Source organism: Hydra viridissima, unplaced genomic scaffold, assembly GCF_058129835.1.
Source record: "Hydra viridissima isolate aposymbiotic clone 2 unplaced genomic scaffold, HvirCarnegie_v1 scaffold_18, whole genome shotgun sequence".
NCBI lineage: Eukaryota > Metazoa > Cnidaria > Hydrozoa > Anthoathecata > Hydridae > Hydra > Hydra viridissima.
In genome coordinates this window covers 530,174-547,651 of record NW_028324317.1, presented here as the reverse complement: position 1 = coordinate 547,651, position 17,478 = coordinate 530,174, and the positions used below count along the sequence as shown (strand labels likewise).

Here is a 17,478-nt window from a genome sequence, read left to right as displayed (position 1 = left end):
AGTCACTGAAACAAATTTGCCTTCCCTGTAACTTTCCTTTTGATGGAAAGCATTTTATTGATTGTTAAAGTGACTTAACTTACGGGGACTCTGCACCTTAAGAACAAAAATGATGCCAATGATCCATCTTTCCTAAAGCAACTGTTTTAAAAAAAAACTTGAGCAATACTGAATAATGCAGCAGTACCTGCAAGATTGAGATTTGCATAAATTAGGACTTGTGGCATTGTTTTGAAATAAGGATTAATAAACCAATAGTAACTATTAAAGAACAGTTTTGTATTTCATATTCAAGATCTGTTATTCAGATACAAACTTTGTTATTATTTATGTACTCTCACTTCATCCTGCCTTATTCACTTCTGTAAATTCATATTTTCTTCTTTGTTCCGCTGCTTTTCTGACTATGAAACTAAAATTGTTGAAAAATCAGGTAACAAATAACAAGAGTAGAACAAAAGTAGATGACCTACCGGTTCATTTCTTCCTCTTGTATCTCCATTTTTTTTTATTGAAAATGTTCTTTTCTGCAATCGTTATGTGAGTAGCTGGTTGATCGACTAAACAAGTGTTGAATTCTACAGTTTTTCTCAAACTGATAGAAACCAGCACGTCAAGAATTTATAACTGAGTCATGCAACAGCAAGACTCAGTTTTAAATTCTTCACTTGCTGATTTCAACGTGACAAAAAAACATAGACAGCAAAAAGGCAGTTAAATTAAAAAAAAAGGTTTGAACTGGTCTCCTATAATGAAATACTACCAACTGAAATCTGCGATGAACCAAACCGAGATTGGTGAGTTCTTGAATTAGCTTTTAGTTTTAATTATATGCTTTAGTTTCAAGTCAACGGACTATATAATTCCATTTTACCATTTTGTTAAGCCCTAGTATTTGAATAAGACTCTCACCCATCGACGGCCATTGTTATATATAATAAAATAAACTACCAAAATTTTTAAAAAATCAACAGTCAGCAACTTTCTTGCTGATTATTGATTTTTTTATAATTTTGTCAGTTTATTTTTTTTATACAACAATGGCCGCCGATGGGTGAGAGTCTTAATCAAATAATCGGGCTTAACAAAATAATAGGATGGAATTATATTATTAAAGCAAAAAAAGTTTTCATATTTACAACAAGCCCTCAAGAATTGCACAACGCATTACTAACAGAGATGGCAATCGAACCCTCTTTTTAAAAAATCGGTTTCGGTTCGTTAATATATAACGTTCGAGTTCGATAAGCACAGCTCTGGTTCGGTTTGGTAACAAGTAAAGCTTGGGTTCGGTTCGGTATCAACACAACTGTTTTTTTATTAGTTACAAAGCTTTGCATCCACAATGATAAAACACAAATAAATTAAAGTAATATTTAGTAGCTAAAGCATTGCAAATTATTTAAAATAACTTGCAATTTACTGCAACTTCATAAGTTCAAAAAACAATTCAGTTGCTTATACCTAATAGCTGCAGTCAAAGTGCACAAAACATTAAAACAGTATTTTTCTGAACACAGATAATGGTAGCTTAAGTAGCCTACTGTCAGTCTAGTGATGAGGACTGCATTTTGTATTTGAGAATTATCAGCATTTCTAATGTTTCTGGGTTTAGACGAGCCCTGCGCTCACTTATAGTCACCCCACACACTGAAAACACTCTTTCACTGCCAGAACTTATAGCAGGAATAGCCAAAAACTTTCTACCAATCAATGCCTTCATCGGAAGCTTGTGTTCACGCTCATCGTCTTTCCAGAAATGCAATGCATTACACGCTGTCACGGGCAGTGGCAAGTGTTTTTCGAATTCATGTCTCATTTCATAACTGTCGAACTTAGAAAAAAAACGGTAGCTGTTTTAAGGTCTGCCAGCAAATCATACGATTCAGGGCCAGCTTTATTATTCTTTCAATGAGGCAGCTGATCTGAATGACTGCATTCACTAAAGCCGTCTATATCTGTATTGCCTGAGTCCTTGCGTATTACCTGATTTTGTGAAGAAATAACTTTGTCTACCATACTACGCATCTCTGAATAAACAAAGTTGCGATCTTCTGCATTAACGAAAGACAAGTATTTGTAAGAAAAAACAGTGTGAGATGATAGCTTGTGCAAAGGATGAGTAATATACTTTTCATTCAAGCTGGACAGAAATGCTGCCTTCAAATCACGCATACTGTCACTGTCTGAACAATTGATCTTAAAGACTGACCAAAGATAAAATAGCATCGGCCATACATCAAGGGACGTCGGCACATTGTCATGTGAAAATTGCACATTAGCCTTGTGAAAAGGATGCAAAAAGTCTACAACTTCATATAACAATTTTTCGTTAACGTTGTTCAGTTGCTCAAGTTTTTAAAACTGCTTTGAGTCATCAAGAATGGACTTGACAAGATCTAACTGGCTTAACAATGATTGTAAACGAAAAACTTGACTTTTCCAACGAGTTGCAGTATCCTGTTTGAGAATGTGATTTAGTTGCTGGTTTTTCCCACTATGTTTGAAGTAGCCCACCACTTCCTTTGAAGTCTTGATCATTTCATGAACTAAATTAGCACCAGGGGGTTTCAAAGTCTTATCAACAGCTATATTCAGATTTTTAGCTGTACAGCTAAGTCTTACATCGTTGCGATGAGCCGACTTCATATCACTCCCTTTGTCAGCCACAAATACCGAATTGTCACTTCTTATAGTCTGAGGGAAAATTTTTTTAAGTATTTCAGTTGTCTTTACTTTTACGGCAATGCCAGTTTTAGACTCACTAAACTCAAATAATCCATCACGTTTTCTAATAAGGCAATAACTACTGTTTAAGTAATGTGATGTAAAAGTCTGACAAGAGTATTTTAGAATTTCATAGGCTCAGTGATCAGTTGTTATTGCGATATGAGTAACCCAAGCAAGTTTGTCTTTCAGCTTTCGAACAGATAGGTTGTAAAACTTTGGTAGTAGTGTCTTAGAAAGAATTATTCGATCACACATAATATCCTCAAGTTGTAACAATCCATACTTCTATCCAATATCAATCATTGTTTGAGCAAAGTGACGGAACCCATCATCCTGAACACGCGAGAATGGCTGAATGTCTTTAGCAATCATCCACACGGCTGCACGTTGAGCATTTTCACGTTTGTGTTTAGGAGCCTGTAAAGCATAAAGCAATAAAAAATAGACATTAAATACATAGCAATACTTAATGGCTTTTTTTTTGTACTACTAAAAACATTGTATTTCTAAAATATTGCTAACATCTTGTAACAAATATATTTTGCTATCAATGGCAGCAAGTAACAGGTGAAAAGTTAAACAGTAAATAGAAAAAAGCTAGATCCGCTAATTTTATATTTATAACAATATTATTTAATATCTCTTTTTAGGTATAAAGCGTGTCATTTTTGATTGTCCTGGTTATGTATTGATATCATTGATATGTGATGTATTTTGTCTTTGTAGAGTTGTATTATGACCTATTGGCACTGGCAGCCATAATCCACACTGGTTACACACGGCGAACTCCTTGACAACCTGTTGATCACTACATGATCACTCGCAGTTATACAAAACTCAAATAAAATGTATTGTAACTAAGGTCAATTGACTCTATTTAGCATTTAATATTAAGTTAATTATCAAACCTGAATTCAGCTTAGTTTGGCATTGTGTGCAACATGAAATGCCTGAGAAATGCACTGATTAATTGATATATTTATAAAACTAAATAATCATATATGCAGTAAGTCTAGGGACAGACCTCATCCCCAACTTCAACGCAACGGAAGCGTGTCCAGCATTCACTCTCTGTCCATTATGTAGGAACTAAGCTTGCCGCTCCGTCTGTAATTAATTTCTCCATCACGTTTTTAGTCGGTTTACGAGTTAGTTTACTGTTACTCATTATTACTAAAATATTATGTAATTATCGTAATCGATAATTACTGAGATATGAATAAAAACTCAGAATGATGATAACAACTTGATATTACAAATGTTTAAAAAACAACATTTCGATTTTGGTTCGTAATGTTATGTATTGTAGACTTGTAGCGAGGTTACAATTATTTTGTTCTACTTCCCATTTTAAACGTTGGGAGAGAGTTTTTGATTCTTTTCTAAAAGTAAAACGTACTCAAAATTTTAGCTTAGTTTTTAAAAAAGTAATAATTTATGCTTTAAGTAATTTTTATTTAAACAAATTATTTAGAAAAAAAGTTTAAAAAATAAATATATTTTAGAAGTAATTATTACTTACTAAAATTACTAACTCTTTTTTTCCCAACATTAAAAATGAGAAAATAAAATAATTCTAACCTCACGGTATGTTATGTATTAGGTTATGTGTTGCGGTGATATGCGAATTGCGAATTTTTCATTTTTGCAAACCTCTATTTGGCTTGGTTAGAGTTAGGACAGTTTGTTTGATTCGGTTCGTTCCCAACAATTTTAAAGTACGGGTTCGGTTTGGTAACAACTAGAGATAAAACCATCGTCGTGTGTTAACGTGTTTCGAAATCGTTTAAGTGGTATAAAATTGAATTAAACAGTTTTTAAATTCTTATTCGAATAAAATATATTTTTGCAGATTTCAAAATCGTAAAAAGTCATAAAAAATTTAATATGACGTTTTTCAAAATCGTATTATTTCAAATAAAGTATATTTTCGCGGTTTTTAAAATCGTAAAAAGTTGTATGAACTCAAAAACGGCGTGCTTTAAAATTGTTTAAAATTTTTAAAGGCTTTCAAATTCGCTTCCAAAAATTTAACTGTCTTCGAAATCGTTTGAGTAAACGAAACGAGTGCATACAATAAGTTAATAAGCGACCGTCGTGTAACTTTTTTTAGTGAAGTGATGTCATGAGCTATATTTTAAGTTGAACTTGTACGTGGCTGCACTAGTGCTATTATGCTCTTCCCTTCTATTCTCCTAGACTCCTGCTCTATCCCTTAGATTTGGAAAAAATCACAATCAATGAGAAGTTACCTATGTTCAGGTTAAAAGATATCGATACAAAGTAAAGTGAAGTGATAACTGGCTTGATATATGCTTGCAATATCTGCCCTTCTAAGTTCTAATTTCTATATAATAAAAATTTGAAGTATACACTACAGTAACTTAACAGAAATACAGAATCAACAAAAGATATGCTAAGACCCTTGCATTTATTTAATTATCGTTCTAGATTTCAAAAATCCAATACCTTAAACATGTGACAAAATTGTTTGCATATTATCGATTATCTAATCTCAAATAATCCTAGCATGCTGCCCTAGTAAAGAATATTTAGTTGTCCGCTTCCAGTCTTTCATTCTCATATCTTTGAGCTAGTTCCTGGCTTTGGTAGTCTATTTGATGTCTGTCTCGCCTTTCCAGTTCAATAATCCTGGAGATTTTTGGAGGCAAGCTGCATTGTTGACCACCTGTCCAGTTTCACTAAAGGCCCGCTGACTTGAGGCACTTGAGGCTTGCAGGCAATAATACTCTCGTGCAAGTCTTGCTAAGATGTGCACCTCTCTTCGACGTGTCCTCCACCATTCAAGGACATCAACCTTCGAATCTATCACAGTTGTTTTTCTGAATTTTGCTCACTCAACGGTAATCGGAAGACCCTCAGCTGTAGCATTTGTCTGCCTGAATTGACTGGACACAGTCTAAAAGGAAGGAAGAAAGTGAAACGTTGAGTAAACTTCGTATAACTTCGCTTACTTTAATCTAAAACTGTTTAAATTCAAATAATTTTTAAAAAGAACGTTTAACTTTGACCCGTATCTTCAATTCTGCAATGAGCTAAACCATGAAAGGACCTACTCCAGTGACACTGTTCTTTCTAATTTATTTTGACCCTCAGAGAAGCACACCTTTCCACAAGATGAACAATGACTGCCAGTGCTCAATCGATTGCAATTCTCTTATCACTCGACATTGACTCAGAGATGATTCGGCATGTGGTCAGGAGTGGCAGAATGGTTGCAACCAGCTCAAATTGGTCATCTGTAGGAATGGGTGAGGTCCATTCCTTTTTGTCAGCCCTGATAGCACACAGCACACTTCGGATATGGTCAATTTCTTGGAGCATCATCTGGACAGAGTTCCAACTGTTAGCACAAAGGGCAGTGATCTTTCTGTAGGGTACTGAAACAAAAACTAAAATAAAATTTCGCGTAAAACTTCGCATGAAATCGTAAACTGTTAGAAAACATTTGAAACTATAAAACATTTGTTAAAATTAGACATCAAGCCGTAAAACATCGCATTCGTATCTACTTAAAAAGTTAGAAAGATCACTATTAATCTCGAGGCACTTCTTTTTCAACACCCATTCAGCAAGAAGAGAGTGATGGACTCGGGTGAAAATTGTCCTTTCGTAGAACAAACTCCTCGGTGATGTAATGAACAGCCACCGTTACGAATGGATTGTTGTTGCGTGAGGTCCAGATGTCAGTGCTGATCGCAACTCGGTCACAATGAGGAAGCTCCTTGTCAAACATGCTCTTCACGGCCATCTGCAGATTGCTGTAGAGGAGAGGTAACTTGAAGCGAGCCATGCAGGCACCACTTTTTACCCTATACTTCGAGTCAAAGTGGGGAAGCAGTCTTTGGAACAGGATAGAGTCACAGATGAAGAAAGGCTGACTGTTAATTGCAAGGTAAACCATATGCTCCATGTCACCACGAAGTTGAGTGGTGCTCTGTGTTGGATAGCACAGATTCTTTCTGGCTATGAGGACCCTTTTTCTTTTCCTGTGATCTTAAAAAAAATCGCATACATTTGTTAACATTGAATTAACTTCGGATACCGTTGTTTACATTAATCAAAAATCGTATAAATTTGCTACATCGCATCGTAACATGCATTATTTAACTAAGTTTTTTTGCCAACTTTTTTCTTTGTTCATCTTCTGCCTATTCAACGTTGTCCTTCTTGGCAGCTTCTGTCTCATCTCGTATCTTTTGATTCTGGGTCAACATCGATCAAAGGTGATCACTCAGGGTCAATGCTGAACAGGGAAAAGCGTAACGAGACGAGAAATGTCCTGGGACAATAATTTTGTTTCGGAATTTAAAAATTGTGTCTAGGGTATTATCGTCTTGTCTAGTCTCGTTTCGTCTCGAATAAAAAAATAACGAGACGCAGATGCTTACATAGAACCAATAGCAATGGCAGTCAGTAATGTTTTCTTAAGGTAAGGTTTTCTTAAGGTTTTGATGAATTAACTTTGTATACTGTTTTCGCAAAAGAACTCTCTTTGTGCTTGGATGCAATTCAAATTTTGTCTCATAAACATTGTTGAAAGCATCTGGACAATCAAAGACATAAAAAAACCATTCCTTTCTAAAAAATTGTGAAAATTTTCAAAAAATCTTTTGATTCTGCTGGCTGCAACGATTGCTGCTGCTCTGCTAATAGATTCATTGATACGAAGAACTATTTCAGGGTTTTTTTTAAGGAATACTTCACCCAATATTCAGTCGGAAGTCTATTTTTAAACGATGGAATGTTAAACGGTGGAAGATTTACGAAACTTTCGTACGTCTGTAGCAGCCTTAGTTAAATCATCCTTCATCTTAGGGTTGCCCTAAAAATGAAATGAGAGTTTTGTAGAAATGCTTGAAGCGGGAAATTTGGTGGTTACTTTGCTCGTCCATTATATTGTTGAGATCCATCAGATTTGTTTAGAAATATATTCAAGTATTCAGGAAAAGAAACTATTATGGTGGCTATTTGATGACTAAATGGGTTAAGCTTGGCTTAAAGCTTTCAGCGCCTCCTGCAGAAGGCGGCAAAGAAAACTATATTTACTGAGAACTGATAAAAGTATACCAAAATGTTTTTGATTTTTTTTTTTTTTTTTTTTTAAAAGATTATTGCTGTGTCTTCTTGTATAAAGCCATTTAATGAGAGTAAATTTAAAATAGGGACTCCCGGTTCCGTAAAATTAAAAAAAATTATTTTTCTAACATTTAAAATAAAAGTAGTTTTACTTTTAAATCTTTATTTCCAATTTTCTGTTTAAATTGTATTTAAAGTTAATTCAAATTTAAAATTGTTTTTAAAAAAAAACTCATTTTAATTGTACTTAAACTAAATTTTAAAATGTCTTTCAAAATTCTTAACGTATAGAGAATTATTGAAGGAGGAGTGTGCGATAATAAACCGGCTTTCATTTATGAACGACGGCCGTCGCATTCTCTTTTAGACATAAATCCTTCGAGTAGTTCACCACGAGGAGGTAAAAATAAATTTCAATCGCTTTTTTTTAATCCAAAGTATTTTTAGTCAATGGTTCTATTGAAATATCCTAAAGTAATGATACCACTTGTGTTATACTAAGTTTCTATGTTTAAACGCCAAAAACACAGACAATAAAAGATTCAAGATGTTCATACATTCTTGACTGATAAACGTTTTAAAAGCTCTAAGCTTAATTTCGATCTGTAAAAACTTTTGTGTCATGGTGTTGTTCGTACTAGCTATAGAATTTTTCAAACGATAATGAAAAAATTTATTTTATATTTTAAACTTTGAACAACATTTGACAATAATTTCAATAATCAGAAACTACTTTTTAAAAATTATCTTTCAATTTTGAAGGTACATATTGTAGTTGTTCTAATACTGCTAATAATTGAAATACAGCTATTGCAGAGGTGCAGTTCCTTAATTGTTTGTAAGAATCATTGCTTGATGTAAACTTTGTAGAAAACTAAATTTAGTTTTTTTTCTATAAAATTGATCTATAAGTCCATAGTCTAATCAATCAAAATGTCTATTATCTTTCACATGAGAAATATCTAAGGGGATGTTTAGTAAATTAAAGTATTTGAAGCAGACAGTAAAATCTTTGCTGATCATTATAACTAAAGTTATTACTGTTTTGTCATTTGTCTAAAAATGTGTCAGAAGCAAAACTTGACTTGCTGAAATGGTCTGTCCCAATAAGTTAATCTTAACTGAATCACAGGATCCCTATCCGAAAAAAATCATTTTACATTAGATAGTTTTTTTCTTGGAGACGTTCAATTTGCATCTAAGGCACCTCCTTGTAGTTCTTTCCCTACTAAAATGGGTTTGTAGCTAAGGAATGTTGTAGGACTTTGAAATATTTGTTATTCTCTTTCTGCATTTTTGTTATTTTTTTAGTATTTAACATAACATAGCTTGTTACAGATGTATATGAAATATACAGTGTCAGCATCATGCCACTGTGACATACTCCTTTTATATGAAATCTGAAAAAAATACTTGTGGTTATAAATACTGAACTAATTATAAATTCATATCATATATTTGTATTAAAATTTGGTATAACTTACTATCATATAAATCCAATTAAGCTTATGGTAATAAAATTCCTTTAAAAGCAGTTTTTACATAATATACAACTTTGTAGTACATTAACTGTTATCCTGTAATATCTTAACTTGCAAAGTCCTAAATGATTTTTATGTGTAGTTGAAATGTCCTATAATGTATGTATATAAGTAAATTAATTATATATAAATATTTTTGATTGGTTTTAATTTTTTAAAAAGAACTTTGTTTTTTTTGCAAGAAAAAAAATTAAAACCAAACAAGATTTTTGATTTTTAAGCCACATCAAAGAGATCAAAAAACTCTTGGACTTGTAATTTGAGGTATCTTAAACTCTTTCAAATAGCTTTAAACCAAGACTTATGGATTACTTCTTTATGATAATTTGTAAACTTGTTCTCAGTTAATCCAATCTTTGTGTAAATATAAAATTTTACATGTCTAAATTATTTTATTAATGCTGGTGATAATTCCCCAAAGTTTCCAATTTTACACAAAGTATGATTCCAATCCTATTAAGTGTATACGTGTGTTGTTATCTAGACATACTAGGAGTATCATAGAATATTTATCCTGTTATCTGGGAATATTTGAAATGTTGTACAGAGGTTTCTTGTAATTTATTAAACTCATTTTGTTTATTGTTTATCTAAATTTTTTTTTTAATCTTTTTCTATTTACATACAGAATTATTATTATATACTGATATGATTTAAGTACTATTTAATAATTACCCACTCATGTTGTATGTTGTTCATGTTTTACTTCAAGTAGAACATATGACTTACTGAATGGGGTACATCAACATTTGCAGAATAAGCCACAAATGGCTAATATGTTATTTGCTGGAAAAAAGCCAAGTTACAAAATGTTATTAAGTTAAAATGTAAAATACAATATATACTAGCATTAAGTTAAAATATAAAATAAATAAATACATTGAAACTTGAATCCACTAAGAATGCTCAAAAATGTTCCTTAAAAATGCATGAAGGTAAAAATATTAAATCTTAAAACATTAAACAACTATCTAACTAATTAAACAAATCATTATTAAAATATTTTCATTATTAAACAAATATCGATTAAAAATAGGAGGTAGATTTAAACAACTGGTATATACAGAAGTACATTTTATGGAAAGTTTTTATAAAACTATTTGAATGTGATAGAAGATATTTAAACAATTTTTGCTTTTTAGTATTGTATTTTAAAAGGTTCTTGTTTTTTCCAGGTCAACATGCAGATATTTGTAAAGACCCTAACTGGGAAGACTATTACCCTTGAGGTAGAAGCTGCTGATACAATAGAAAATGTAAAAGCAAAAATCCAAGATAAAGAAGGTTTGAGTAATTTTTAGCTCATTGTTTATTCTCATGTCAGGAAGGTTTCTATATTTACATCTATAATTATAATTAGATGTGTTTTAAATTGTCATTAAATGTCAATCAATGTGGAAAGGTTGAAGCTCCGGAACACATTGAAGTTAATGTTGAACCAAGAACTTTTTTTTTATGATAAAAAAATGTTTATTTATTAGTAAAGGTGTTTATTAGACCACTATGATTAATGCTTATAATGTTTAGTCAAATAAAGCCTTATTGTAGATATTAGTAGACCAATTTATTTTTAACTTAAAAGAAAATAACTGCAGCACCTGTATGCGAAATTTTTAGTCAATCTTTTAGTGTTTAAGTTAAGTTAATGATTTTTTAATCAAATGGCATTTTCTTTTTAGGTATACCTCCAGATCAACAGCGATTGATTTTTGCTGGTAAACAATTGGAAGATGGTAGAACTCTATCAGATTACAATATCCAGAAAGGTAGAGTTGTTTATGAATCAGTGAAATTGTTAAATGTTTCTCTGTCTCAGTTTAAGTGTATAAATCAGGATTACTTTATTCCATGCAGTTTTATTAGTGTGAGAAGCAAATTCTTACTCCTATTTTTAGCTTAAATGGTCATTCCCCTTCCCATAAAAAAAAGAAAACAGTGTTTAAAAGTGTCCTGATATAGGTTGACTTTAGCATAATCTGTGGGTGTTGATTTCAAAGTTTTTACCAGAACACATTCAGTTTTAAGATTTCTCAAAATTGAAATTTCTTTTAAAGTCCAACACTAGATTTCATTTGGCAAATTCAAGCCAAATGCTAAGTTGTAGGTGATTATTGTTACGCCGCAATAATTTTTTATTGGTAGTCAGTAAAATGGCGAAATAAATAAAAATTAACTACAATACTAACATAAGTAAGTTTTTTTGCTTATTAGAATCTACTCTTCACTTGGTGTTAAGATTGAGAGGAGGTGTTATCGAGCCTAGTTTACGTATTTTGGCTCAGAAGTACAACTGTGATAAAATGATCTGCAGAAAGTGAGTGATAAAAGATTTATTTCCTGTTGTTCGATTTATTCTTTGTGTAGGAATTTTCAGCAAATGATTAAAAAAGTGGAATTGCGTGTCATCTGAGGTTTATCCTTTGATCTTATATCATCCCTTTCTTCTGATGCTGAAAAATTCTAGTTACCAGGGTTTTTTATTTTGAGTTTTTTTGAATGTTATTTTTAATAGGTGTTATGCTCGTCTTCATATCCGTGCGAAGAACTGTCGAAAGAAGAAATGTGGTCACTCAAATAATTTGAGACCCAAGAAGAAATTGAAGTAAATAATTAGAACAAAGAAATTTTATTTCTCTTCAAATTCTCTTTAAATTGGCCCCGTTTACAATAATATCTCCCCCCCCCCCCCTTTCTTGTCCATCAAATAAAATATCCAATCAATATCCATAAAAGAAGTTTGATTTTTAAACAGTTGTATGACGTAACTAGCAAATGTGAGCTTTAAAACATTCAAGTTTGAAAAAAAAAAGTATATCAACATTAATAACTGACGCAGCATGCGCAGAAAAATCTTGCAATATCTAAGGAATCAAATGATTTGAAGAGGGGCTTAAGTTATTGCAAAAAAACTTAACTGACCTTTTGAAATATATTTTTTTAAATTGAAAGTTTACACATTTTTAAGTGTGTTTCTATTCTAAGAGCTTTCTTATGGAGATAATCGTTTCAACAGGAAACTATTACATTATTCTAAGAGCTTTCTTATGGAGATAATCGTTTCAACAGGAAACTATTACATTATTCTAAGAGCTTTCTTATGGAGATAATCGTTTCAACAGGAAACTATTACATTATTCTAAGAGCTTTCTTATGGAGATAATCGTTTCAACAGGAAACTATTTATTACATTAATGTCTTTTTGAAATATCTTTCAGCTTTTTCGATGTTGAGATGATTCCTTTCAAACTAATGTCAATATTACTGAGCTTTCTCGTTCTCAGAAAACCACATAACTCATTTTACACGAATGCAGAAAGTCTCTGCATTAGTTATCTTTAAAGTGACATCAAAATATTCTGACACTAATTGGTGCGAAATAGTGTCATTATTTTGATGTCACTTTTCTTCTCCAGCGGAATTATTAATTCCATTGTGTCTTTGTTCTTAATTTGCGAGGTTGTATCGTTTACAATTACATACAATTCATTGCTATGGTAGTTTATCGAGAATTTAAGAATCAAAATCCTGACGATCAGGTTGGTTTCCCTACATTAAAGTTCGCAAAGTTAAAGCCAAACGATCTTTAACTTAATGCAAGTAGACAACAGCCATTATCGTGTTCCGGACCGAACATCAATGAAAAAGTGGTGCATTAAAACTTTCTGTGTTGTTTTTAAAGATACTCTGATGTTTCGAACACAAAAAAACCCGTCACACCGTGTGATAACTTTTACCAAAGTGTTGTTTGTTTTAAGAAGTTTTTTTCCCAAAAAAAGTTTTGCTCAATAGAGATGTTTAACCGTATAACTAGACAGGCGTTGAGGCCCAGACATGCCTTAAATAACCCGAATATGAAATAAACTAAGGCACTGTGGTAACAAAGAGCATAAATATTCCAAATCTTCGTTTCATTAAGAAAATGGAATTTACATGTTGGAAAAAAGACTTAAAATACTGTCTGTAAAGCTGATTAGGACCATCAAGAGAAAAGTGAGTGAATTCGACAAATTTTAAACGCCAGTAAAGTTATGATCTAACAATTTGTTTTTACTGGAAAATAACTAAAGGCCAACTTTTCGCCTGCGTCATTCTTTGGTTGACAATATTACTGAAATGAAATCACAGAGGAAAAGATACAAATGAACTTTAAATAATTTTACATGAAAGTATTTTTCTACTGTCATACTTCCAGTAAGTTCTGGAATCAATAAATAGTTGGGGCGGCCATGTGTAAAATAACACTTGATTGTCATATCTTTAAAAAGGATAACCCTTCTGATAAAAAGACCGATCGTAAGAACAGACCCAGAATTTAGTCGGAAGACCCATTGGATTAAATTACCAGAATTTGAGTTTATCATTTATAATAAATTCTGGTCTGGTTATTTGATCTGGTTCTCTTTTTGAGCGATTTTTATGAAAGAATTAAGTGTAAGAGCAAAAATGGTGATAAAATTTGTCACTAATGTTTTACAAAAATAATCCAAAGGTTCGAATTATCTCAGTTAACAAACTTCATCTGCTTTTTAAATCCTTGGAAAGTTAAAAATCTCAAATTTATACAATATCTCTTTTATTTCTTCTTTAAAATGCTCCTAAATTTTGCAAGATTTTCTGTCTAACTGGCCTTCTGTTTTATTTGCTTGAAATCCTTAATCGCTTGACACTCAGCCCCGTGACGTACACAGGAGGTGCAGACATAATTTCGCAGCTCCATGACATAAACGGGCAGCGCTCCTTTTGAATATACAAACACTTCAGCTCCTTGAACGTCACATTTAATTCTAATTATGCATTTTCTTGCTATTTCTTCCTACGGTGGACGTAGTAGCAACGGTGCATATGAACATGCTCTAAGACCTTGCAACACATTCCCAGATATTTTTTTTGATTATCATCAGAAAATATTTCCTCATTCAATAAATGTAAAAGACAACTTTCTTTAGTGGGGGCCTGGGGAGAAATCACATATTTTAGGAGAGTGCCCGGGAATTTTGTTGTTCAAGGTATGTAACTAAGAGGCCTGGGACGTACTCAAAGTTCTAGTATGTTCTCGAATGAGGATGACTTGCAAAAAATTAGAGTGATTAGAGCTAAACCAACCTCGCCCTGACTCCTAACTGCCCCCTTCCTAGAACTACGTCTCCTTTAATCGTAAAAATTTTTTTTTGTTCTGTTATAAACAACTTCGAAATTCGTTGACAGATTTCAAATTTCATCAAAAAATCTCTTTTCATTTAAGATTTATAACCATTCAAAGCTTAAAGTTACTTCTAATTACCCCTGAAATAACTTTAAATAGTCTTAATTTTTAAACGAAAAATTTTATTTTGATGTAATTTGAAATCTGCCGACAAATTTTGATCTTGTTTAGTATAAAACAAAAAAAAAAAAGTTGAAAAGAGTTTTTAGGAATCATACCCTTGGGGAGGGGAGGGGTTGAGTAGGTTTTGATACAACCACTTATTACCGTAAAAAAAAAACTTCTGATCTCTAAAGTTGGACCACAATTTATATTTTACATTTCAAAATCATGCTAAACGTTTGTTCATAGTAGGTTTAATATTTTACTTTTTACAAACTACATTCCTGCAAATAGAAAACTACTTTGAAAGTGTTTGTAGCTGTAACCAACAACAGCGTTTTTCTAACGCCTCTATTTGGGGTTGTGCTCTCCAACTTTTCTAATTCGCCAAAACTGATTGAAATCCTGATAAATGGATTTGAGAGCTTGTTTGATCCAATAACCTAAGCCTATAGAATATAAGAAGTACAAAAGAAATGCATGCTTATTTAAAAAATATTCGTCGTAATTTATGCAAATTTTACGATTCAACTGTTGAAATGGAGTATTTAATTACTAATATTATAAATTATTTTTTATCAAATTTAAAAGTTCTTTATCATACTGAAGACTCCACCTTTTATCTCGATGAATTCGATAATATGTTGTTCAAATATGTGTACCTTCAAAGGATTTGTAGCCCTTACATTTCTATAGCTTGTAAACAACTCCTCTGAATCTTTGACATGTGAGCTTAATGATTTTTCAAAACAACCATGGACTATTTTTTCAAAATCTCCAAGTACTTTAATGTATTTGACAGCGGAAACTCTAAGACTAGACTCCTGAAAAAACAGATCAAAGCAACTTATTGTAAGCATTGCCTTACAAACGATGCTGCCCTTGGTAGGACACTCTGCAGATGTTTATCTTAGAGAGATATCGGTTGACAAATTGTAACCCACATTGGTTGTTTTTAAATAAATTTTTTTCAACCTCTTTTAAAATATTATCTACAACACCTAGCAGTATATGTAGACCAGGAGTATTTATAAGCTCTTGCATTTTTTTGTTTTTGTCGCCTGTTAATAAAGAGAGATGAACAATATTTGTATACTTTTTTTTCTTTTTTTAAATTTGCACCACCAGCCATCCATTGGTCGTATAATCTAAGCAAAGGTTCTAAAGTATAATGATCAGCTTTTTGAAAGTCAGGAGATGACTTCATGTAATGCGGACAAGGGTACTTTGATGTTGTAGTTTGTTTTCCAACCAATTGAAGCAAAACCTTTAGATCTTCAGATACTGTGTTATCTAAGGAAGAAATGTTCAATTTATCCAAAACTAACCGCAATTTATGATATTTTTCGTGCCATAAAGGCAAAATGGCCAAAGTAATAGTTTTGTGGACACTTAAATCTTTAAAATCTTTGCGCTCATACCCGTCATATTTGCTCAGTTTCGCTATAATTTTATTATTTTCTAACTCTGGTTTTAGGAGGATTGACAAAGTACTTTTAAGGAACCCCTCCATCCCTCCCCTCCATCTACACCTAATTTGATATCAACATCATTCGTTTCTTGCCTTCTGTGATGAAGTATCATTGCTACAAGCTCTTCAATTTGATTGCAATACACAATAGGAGTATTGATAAATATCTTTTTCTACCAACTATACATCCATAAAAAATCAAAATGAATGATACAGATTGCAATCTAGCTACCAAAAAAATTTTTTTTTGGTAATAGTTTATTTACCTCTTTGCTTTCGTTTAATTCTAATAGCAATGGGAACTTATCACCATTGAATAATTTTCCAATCATCTCGTTGTTCTCAATCACTTTAATATTGAAACCAGATTCCACACTTTTCCGTCCTGCCTCACTTCTCAGAAATTGTGCAACTTCAATGATGTTGCGATTACTTAGAAATCATAATGAAGTTATTACAAAAATTGGCTTTAAACTCATAATAAAATAATTTTTAAAAGTATTATTAAGCAATAAAAACCTACCTGGCATGTAGTTCTAATTAAAGTTTGTTAAATTTATTTAAAGAAAAGAAAGGTTTTTAACCTCAGTCTTTCTGAAAGAGACAATGAGTTGCTTTGGACCAAAAGTTTTCAAAGCTAAGGTGTTCCCTGAACTATTTGGGTTTAAATCATTCATAGAACTAGATAGAGCTTTTCCTTGCGTTGATTTTACAATGGCAGTCAAATTCTTTTGTCTTTCTAACTTTGTACAGGGATTTGGAATTCCTTGTCCCACTAGGGCATTGCAATCTTGACAAATAAGTCTTTCTGCATAAAGTAATGAAAATTACATATCCGCCTGAAAATTTCAATATTAAACAAACTTTTTAAATATTTTAAAAGAGAAGTTGAAAAATCACCAAACATTTCTGAAACTCTAAATACAGAGGCATGGGCATGATTTTGTGGTGTTCGAAACGAATCCCCTCTAGGGTATGGTTCCTAAAAACCCTTTTCAACTTTTTTTTTGTTTTATATTAAACTAGATCAAAATTCATCAACAAACTTCAAATTACATAAAAATAAAATTTTTCGTTTAAAAATTAAGACCATTTAAAGTTGTTTCAGGGGGTAATTGCAGGTAATTTTAAGCTTTGAATGGTTATAAATCTTAAACGATAAGAGATTTTGATGAAATTTGTTAATGAATTTCGAAGTAGTTTATAATAGAACAAAAAAAAAATTTTTTACGATTAAAGGAGACGTAGTTCTAGGAAGGGGGCAGGGTGGGGTTGGTTTAGCTCCAATCATCCTAATTTTTTGCAAGTCATTCTCATTCGAGAACATACTA

General features: G+C 32.0%; 2 protein-coding genes and 1 pseudogene across 3 annotated transcripts in view; 2 read left to right on the top strand and 1 right to left on the bottom strand.

The window, feature by feature from the left end:
• Positions 1-966, bottom strand: part of LOC145193748 (uncharacterized) — a 145,978-nt gene extending 145,012 nt beyond the window's left edge. The window contains 1 exon segment of the mRNA XM_090074946.1: positions 474-966. Coding sequence (XP_089931072.1) covers positions 474-502 — 29 coding nt within the window. The 5' untranslated portion in view covers positions 503-966.
• LOC149876693 (uncharacterized) overlaps positions 1-17,478 on the top strand; it is a 615,724-nt pseudogene that overhangs the window by 282,956 nt on the left and 315,290 nt on the right.
• On the top strand, positions 8,124-12,012 carry LOC149876711 (ubiquitin-ribosomal protein eL40 fusion protein). 2 transcript variants are annotated; one of them, XM_090075086.1, is made up of 5 exons: positions 8,124-8,230; positions 10,547-10,655; positions 11,051-11,137; positions 11,583-11,685; positions 11,884-12,012. In XM_090075086.1, the coding sequence occupies exons 2-5, from the start codon at positions 10,553-10,555 to the stop codon at positions 11,975-11,977; spliced, it is 387 nt and encodes a 128-aa protein (XP_089931212.1). In that variant the 5' UTR covers positions 8,124-8,230; positions 10,547-10,552; the 3' UTR covers positions 11,978-12,012. The 2 variants fall into 2 exon arrangements, with proteins under 2 accessions (XP_089931212.1, XP_089931213.1); XM_090075087.1 differs by lacking the exon at positions 8,124-8,230 and adding an exon at positions 9,562-9,635.